Source organism: Cenococcum geophilum (genome assembly GCF_001692895.1).
Source record: "Cenococcum geophilum 1.58 unplaced genomic scaffold K441scaffold_2, whole genome shotgun sequence".
Lineage (NCBI taxonomy): Eukaryota > Fungi > Ascomycota > Dothideomycetes > Gloniales > Gloniaceae > Cenococcum > Cenococcum geophilum.
This window is the reverse complement of record NW_027137560.1, coordinates 722,501-731,301: the sequence shown is the minus strand read 5'-3', so window position 1 is coordinate 731,301 and position 8,801 is coordinate 722,501. Positions and strand designations below refer to the sequence as shown.

Below are 8,801 nucleotides of genomic sequence, written 5' to 3'. Positions count from 1 at the left end.
CTTCTACAGCAAGTCGCTTAAACTATTGACTTACTTTTTATAAGAGCAACTGAGTCTTTTAATTGGGCGTATAATCGTTGCGAAGGCTTTAAATCGTTAAATATATATTATAGGGTTTCTTTAAGGTGGCTATAACGCTAAACTGGTTGCTTTTGACTTGCTTAAAGCTTAAAGCCTTAACTAGAGCCTTGTTCTTAACTTGCGAGGATATAAGGCCTTTACGCGGATTCCATAAGTAAATACTAGAGGCACGCTACCTAGATTTAATCGTCCTTACTATAAGGCCTTTCTCTTAGGCTATATAGTAATACTTAATAAAGCGGTGCTTCTTAATTGGAGCTGTATTATTAAGAGATGCAAGATCTGCAATCTGCTTCTAATACTTTGATTTAATAGGGGAGAAGCACGATAGATCTAGGGGTTGCAGCACGTGCGTTAAATAAGGTGGTAGTAAAACGAGCCATACGTTATTCCATTTATATTCTAATAGGAATTCTACTATATAGTGGCTTCTATGGCCGTTAAAAAGGAGCAATCGAGCTTTATTACTAGGTGGTTGTGTCTTAGGTAGGAAGACATTAGTAAGCCATGCGTATGCGATACGATTGGCTATCCAGCCGTTCTTGGAGGTCGTATATATCCAATTAGGCACCTTATTGTGATGGAACCAAGTTAATTAGGGGTGCTTTCCTTTAAAGATTATGAGAGGCCGAATTAATCGGCCAAGGGCAGAGACTACCTCTATAATTAATACCCATTCGCGATTATTTAGCGACTGTACGAGAGTCTTCTTTTTAGAGGCATCTCCTATAGCGATCGAGTTCGCATATACGCCTAATGCGATACCAGATTCGTCCATATTCCAGCTATTTTCTACCCATATATTAGCCTTCCTTTACACCCTCTTATAAAGGTTATAGAACTCTTAAATTTGCCCTAATTGTGCCCTATTAACTTATGCGCTTTCTATTGGTCGGGCGAGTATAGATTTGATGCAAGGATTCCGTTTAAAATAGCTAGCTACCTATACTTTACCCAGGGCTTCGGTGTCGCCATTTTGATCAAGGATTCGGGCCGCCATTTCTCATAGTTATGTATGCGAGGGAGCAAACCCTTATAAGTCCTGTTCGAGTACCCAATCGGTAAGGTAGTCTTCTTAAGTAGGGGTCAATTGTTGCTCGTGTTGGTGTGCAATTCGTTATAACTCCTTGCCATTTAATCGGTCTTTAAAAGTCAACGGTGGGACACCGTATGCGCGCGCAGCTTCTCTACCAGATTCAAATTTGCCAGATTTGAAATCTGCGATAGCCATTTATAAGTTCTGCTCCTTTTGGTCCATATTAAACGGTTGGTTGTGTAGAAAATGAGGGGACAAATTGGTGGCTCGATTTTGGTTGGGTGGCCGACTTTAGAGGGTGGCCGAGTTCTAGGGGTCCGAGCTTATATTAAGTTCTGCGCTATTATTTATACTATGGCCTACCACATCTATAAATTTATATAGTATTTATCTCCAGTACGCCTAAATCGTACTTTCCTTCTTAATTTAAGACTTCTTCACACGCTATTTAAGGTATATTTTAAACGTATTGGCCGCGTACTAACAAAGGGCCTTAGTTAGGTTAGACTTAACTTTTAAACAGAATCTAAATATAAATCGCTAGTATTATAAGGTAAATTTTGGTTTAAATATAAACGAACTTTTCCTAATTCTAGAACTTACGCTTAATAAGAGAAATAGACTAGGGCTTCTGTTTTAACTTCGCCCTTCCTTTATCCTTATAATACGCAATCCTTTACCATAAATATTCCCCTTCGGAATTGGCGTCTTCCCTAGCTTTAGAGTTAGAGCTTAAATCTAAGTCTAAAGCTAGCTTAGAATAAAACGGCTTACCTAGTTCGGAGTTTAAGTTAGAAGCTAGATCTATATTTTACTATTTCTTACTTTAAAAGGGTATAGTAGTTAAACGCGTAGTGTCTTAGTGCTTTAGTAGCTGCTAGTTACCTATACGCAGAAGCTAGCTTAAGAGCGACTGCTATTAGTAGGAACGCTAAAAAAGGCTCTACGGGAGATCGGCGTTCTTAAGAGCAGGACAGGGCAAAAAAACCCCATAGGTAAAACCCTAGAAATTGAGTATTAGAAGTAAACAATATAATAGTAAAGGAAAATGTATACATAGCTACTGTGGAAAAAGGGTTAAAGGAGCTTAGTATAGAAGGAGGTTTCGTTGTATAAGGGTAGTGCTTTTAGCAAAGAATAAGGATAAAGGTAGGCAGTAGACGTCTATAGCTTTTTAAATAACGTTAGCCGCTAAGGGATATTTAGGGAGCTTCTAGGTTTGGTAAGTAAGTAAGGGAGACCCTACTATCCTTAGTATACTTAGTATGTTATAAAAGCGGCAATAGATATAGGTTTAAGCGAGAAGAAACAGCCTCCTAAAACGGGGGGGAGGAACCTCTAAATCTGGCTGCGTCTTCCCCAACAATAAGATTCTAGTAGTTATAAGTTAGATCTAAAATGGCTAGGCGCGTTCCGCGTATATATGAGTCACCCTTATAAAGGATAGTATTTAATTAAGGATCTTAACGGCACGCCGTTTTATAATTAAACTCTAGGGAATAGATTAAAGAAGTTCTATTAATAATAGATGTCTAAGGTTCGCTAGAAAGACTAGCTTAACTAATTAGGCGGAACTATACTATCTCTTAACCCGTCGGGGTCCGTAGAGTATATAGTCTGTACGCGAACACCAGAATCAAGACTGTTAAATTCAACCATTAATTACACCACCATTATGCCCCGCAATCATGCGGGAACGACGCCTGCTGGCAGCCTCACATCAAGCGACTCAACTCTAAAGAATGAGCTTGTATAGAGATTTTGTATAAGAAATAAGCAATATCCAAAGGCTTTAAATATCTAAGCACGACTATCGAATCTAGTTAATCTAATTGGCTGGCGCTTATCGATAAGCTGCGGACCCAAATCGACGGGTTAAGAGATAAGAAGTAATAGTAGAGCCAGAACCTAAGGAAGATGCTATATAAAATCCACCAGTATTATAACGCCGCGTAGTTTAAGAAGTGTGCGTTTTAGAAAGATCGTTTAATAAAACTAAGTATAAAATATTTAACTAGGGGATAGTTAAGTTCTAAGGTGGGGAAGGGGATATAGATAATAACCGTATAATCTGTCCGTTTATTTACCGTATTTCCTAAAGCTCTTTCTATTACACTTTCTTATTCGCTTTTTTAGTTATAGAAATCTAATATATATTAACAGTAAGGTAAGGATAGAAGAATATTTGCGTATAGCTAGCTAGTATTATTTACTATAAAGATATTAGTTTCGCTTACCGCCTTTACTAAGCTAATAGCGATTTTCTATCCCGGGGATGGAAAATTATAATTAGTCTATTTAATGATTAGAGCCGGTAGAACTTTACACTGCTACCTAAATTTGGTAGACTATTTAGATTAAGAACCCCTATTTAGAACTTTACCTTTTCGCCTCTAATAAACCTTAAAGATAGCTATAAATTAGCCAAAGTATAAACTAAGTAGAATTGGTAATAGCACTCTTATTATATCTTTGTTTGGTAGACTATTAGTACTATATAAAGGAGCTAAGCGATAAATTAGCAATATCCTTATAGAAGTTAGAGGCTTTACAGCTAATTAGCGTTATGTAGTATATATCTAAATCTATAACGAGATTTTGCTTAAGAGAAAGAACTACGCAGATACTTTTTATTTTATTTTTTAAATCATTTGTATTATACTACGTATAATACTACGCATGCAGCCTCTAGGCTATGGCGCTATAGTTCTATATATATAAATCCTTTCTAAGCAGCTTAATATATACTAGTAGCTATGTCCTAGTAGTTTATAAACCCCTAAACTAGGAGTTTATAGTTCCTTAGTAAACTAAGTTACTATAACTACTAGGGAATAAGAAAATGGTAGGAAAAACTATGAAATCCTAACACCTGTCCCTGTCCTTTTTGCAATTTATTTCTATCCTTTTGCTCTCTAATATCTTTTTTTAAGAGCCTAGTAAGAGTTACCGCCTTCTAAAATCCTATTTATTTTATCTTATTCTTCCATAGAACCTTCTAAGCTAGTACTACCTACTAGCCTAGCTGCTTTAAGGACCTCGCAGTCTTTACTATTAGCAAAGTAGTTTTCTTTACAGTTAATGCAAAGAGGGGTAGTATGCTTGTAGGGCTTGCCTATTATTATATAGGTAAAATAGGAGTGGTCTTTAGATAAATATACAGCTGTATAAAATCTATAGGCTTTAGTAGAGCATCTATCTCCTATATGGCCAAATTTTTAGCAGCTAGTGCACTGCGTAGTAGGAGAGACTTTGAGGTATTTTACTACCTTAGTAGCTGTACCTGCAATTGATATCTCTTTTTACTTAAGGATTTCTTGTCTTTTTTCTTCGTTCCCTATAGTAAAAACTATAGAGTCAAATCTGGTCTATAGATTATGTCTTTTTTTACTAAATAAGATCTATCTAGGTAGTCCTTATATCCTTATAGGATTAAAGGTCTCAATTTCTTCTTTTAGAAGCTTAGAGCCTCCTTCTTCTAGGAAAGGTAAGGTAGGAACCCTATAGGCTACAATTTAAACCCATAGTTCTAATTTTTGTTCTCTTTAAAAGGTAAAGCAGTTATGCCAGATCTCCTTATATTTAACTAGGAAATCTGCATTATACTCTTTTATAGTCGTAAGGAGAATATTTTATTTTCCTTTAGTTCTAGCTATGGACGCTAAAACTGGCTTTTTTTACTTGCAGTTTTAATATAAATAGTTAATTGACTTTGTTTTGTATAGAGAAGGCATTTAAAGGTTAGTCCTTTTCGTCTGTAATTAGGACTAACTTCCTTTCTTATAGCTGCTTTTTTTTAACTTCTAGTAGAAGTAGAACTCCTACTAAAAGGAGGAGGGGTAGAAGATGGTGATAATAAAGGGGGAGAGGACGAAGAAGGGAGGCCCCTCTTTAGCCTCTCTGCGTAAGTTTCTTTAATAGGAGCTACCTCCTTACAGAGAGCTCTTATTTCTTCTACTAGTCCTTTTAGGGCATCTTTTGCCTCTTTTTCTTCTCCTTCTCTTATAAAGGGGTTTTCTCCTATTATAACACCGCGTATATAGTCCAGTAGCTGTCTAACTTGTTCTTCTTTTTCTTCTCCTTTTAGCCCTTTATAGGCCTGGATTAGGCTTTTTAAACGCAGATACTGCTAGTATAGTAGTTAATTTCGTTAATTATAATAACGGGTTATAAGTATCTCTAGGAAAGGACGCGTTTTTAATAATCTTTAAGGATATCTCTAACATTAGTAAAATAGTAAAAGATTAAAGGAATTAGTGTAATAAAGCCAAAGAAACTATTTAAAAAGCCTAGAGATAAGATATTCTTAATGGACCGCTAAAACACGTAGTCTCCTACTACTTCCTTTCTACCGCCTAAAAGCTTACAATCTACCTACTTTATAAAGTAATAGTATAAGTTAATAAAGCCCTAGTTAAGAGGCTCGATTATCTAAAACGCGGTATTAAAAATATTACTTAACTACAGCTAACCGACTTCGCGCTCGCGCCTAAAATATTAAAAAGAGTAATATTAGACTAGGTAGTAAATAAGTATAGTTTAGGAAAATACTTAACTGGCTTCCTTGTTCTAAATAAGGGCCTACCGCTAAAAAGTAAAAGGCTAACTATAGTGGGACTAGAGGTTACTAATGTTGAAATTAAATAAGTAGGAGAGAGCTTAGCTCTTATACTGCGAATATATTTATAATATACTTCCAACGTAATAAATCCTTTAGCTTTTTAGCCGTTAACACCTATTTAAGAAGGAGGCGTTAGTATTATACTAAGCCCGTCCTAACAGGAATCGCCTATATTAGTTAACTCACCTTTATTATCTATAAATAAGAGCATCCCTGTAGCTAGAACGCCTATTAGCTCGCCCCTATAGCTACTAGTATCTTTATTAAGGAGAAATCTAAGAAAAGGGCTAATAATTACTTACCTGGAAGTAGGAGGGCTAAGGGTAGTATTAATATTTAATAGGAACGTTATTAAGCTAGGAGATAATAAGGAGTATATTAAGGAGGCCGTAGATGCTATAGTAATACTCCGCGTAAAATAAGGATGTAATTATAAGGATAATATACCCGCTTATCTTAAGGCGTCCCTAAACTAAACCATTAAGATTAAACTAATTAAGGTTATAAAGCTCTTACGTAGTTAGTATAGGGCAGCTAGTTTTAATCTAGAGATATATAAGGTCTACTAGATATATATATAAGCTATAGGAGGACATATAGGTTTAGCGATAAAGGGTTTAAACTATACCGTATTATATTATAGACTCCATTTAATATATTACGCTTATAACTACCTTAGCACTATAAAGACCGATCCTACTATATACTCTTGGTTTAAAAAGGCTTATAGACCTCTAATTTTATCTAATTTCTTAGGACCGTATAAGTTTATTTATAACTTAGCGCTAAGGTTTTTATACGACAGAGAGGCTTTACTTAATTAAATAATATTACTAGAAGACCAAAAAGTATAGCAGTGAGAAGGATCTATAATTTTAAACGTGTTTAGATGGTAGTAGGATTTTAATATCTTAGCGATAATTAATAAGAAAATACGTATATGCCGCCACTATTAGCGTCTAATTAATAGGCGGCTAAATTATAGCTAGTTAAGAACGATAGTCTATGGTTTTTACCAACAGCTAATAAGATAAGACCCTTAGTATTATTATCTCTATTACGCTCTTAGACTTAATAGCTAGTAATAACTTATTTTTTACCCTTATTATACAAAATTCGCGGTTAAAGGAGACTCTATAGCTTTCCACTATATTAACATTAATATTCCCTTACTTTTTAAAAGTAGATATAGTACTAATATAATCTAAGGGAGCGTTTCTTTAGATAATAAGACTAAGGATAACTATATAATTATCCTACCCGGTATATATTACCACCTAAATATAACGGAACCTTATAGCAAGAACTACAATAGGCTCGTCAATGGGCTAGGTGTATAGGAAATGTAAAGACAATAGTTAACAACGTAATAATAACTGGTGGAGTGGTTGCCCAACAGATTAACTCTAATTATATTCTAAGAATTACTACAAAAAAGGAACTATCTAGGTAGGGACTAAGGGTCCTTAAATACATAACCGTACTCCTATAAAATCCTTCTTATACGTAATATATGTCTTATATATAAGGTACGTAAGTTCCTCTTATTTCTCTTATTTAATATATAGCATATTATATAACCTTGGTTACCATTCCTTATTATATAGTTTTACCAGTTCTATCCTAGACCGTGCCTAAATTAACTAATTAGCTTCTTCCGACTCCTCTCCTAGTAGTTATAATATTATACTTAAAGCATCCGTAACACCATCTCCCTCCTTTTTATCTTTGTCCTTAAAGATTTAAAATATCTCTAAGTTATTTACTAGAGGTATAATATCCGTCTAATTAATTTGGTTAATATTATTACTTATTATACCTAAAGCAATTTCTTCTTTATACGCCCAACGTCGTGCCCGCACTATCGCTGCGATATTATCTCTTAGTAAGATTATATTGTCTCTATATTCCCATTATTTAAAAAAGGGGTTAGTTTATATTGCGTTAGCGAGTCCTTCTTCGCGATAACCGTTCTCTTACTTAGAGTATACTAAAGCGAATATTTATTTGTCCTGTAACGTTCGCTCTACCTTTAATGCTAAATATACGCGACCTATTATTCTTAATAGTTATCTAGTCCCCTAATTAATTTATCTTAGGGTCTTATATTTAATCTACTACTACGCGGCTAGATAGTAAACTGTTTTAAGCCTTTATTAAATTAGAACGTTCTTATAATACGGAACAGAAGGCCCTAGATGCTTAGATCGCGGCGTCTACTTAATTACTTCGCCTTAAGAAGGTTCGTAAGAAGGTCTATTTTAAGGAGTGGAAACTTATAAAATAAGGTCTTTAAGAACTGGGTAATGAAAGAACTAACTCTCCCCCTATAGTAAAGGGAACAACTCTAAGTAGTTTAGCAGTCGCTCTTCCTAGGTCCCCCTTAGGTAACTTATTCTTTAACAATCCTTCTTTATTAATATTGCCTAACCTATTTTCTTCCGATACTTCTATACCTTTTTTATAGCATTCTTTAAATTTTCTAGTAGCTCCTAAGTAGTTTTAGTGTAGCCTATCCACTTAACCTTATACTATATTTTATTATTAATATCCTTATAACTAATAATCTTTAAAACTTGCTATTTATCTTCTTCCTATCCTCTATACGTGTCTGCTTCGTAGACTAGTAGCTTAATATTCCTATATACTAGTTCTAGCATCGCAATATGCTATATAGGGTAGATCTTTATTTTAGCTAGTAGGTTTAATTTAAACGTAACCAGTAAAATCCTTTATATAATTTTAAAGGGTCCTAGTCTAACATAGTCCAACTTCTTACTTAGTCGTTAACTCTTGAAATTTTTATATAGTAGCTATACTTTATCTCCCTTCTTAAGATCTAGTCCCTTAGATCTCTTAGCGTTATAGTATTTTTTTATTCTTTACTATACTACCTTAGCTATTTCCATAAGGTTTATATAAAGATTTATTAAAGTCTCTATCCTTTACTTAGCTCTGCTACTCGTTTTCTTTACTTAATATGGTAATAATAATATTCTTAGCTTATATCCGTAATTCGCCTTAAATGGTAACGTACCTATTCCTTCTTATAGTGTTGCATTG

General features: G+C 34.5%; 1 protein-coding gene across 1 annotated transcript; it reads right to left on the bottom strand.

The window, feature by feature from the left end:
- Positions 1-676: 676 nt before the first annotated feature.
- K441DRAFT_534168 (uncharacterized protein) lies at positions 677-892 on the bottom strand (the record flags this gene model as incomplete). The annotated part of the gene is made up of 1 exon (XM_067642320.1): positions 677-892. A coding segment is annotated over one exon (216 nt), but the record flags the coding sequence as incomplete, so codon positions are not given.
- Between the last annotated feature and the right edge of the window lie 7,909 nt (positions 893-8,801).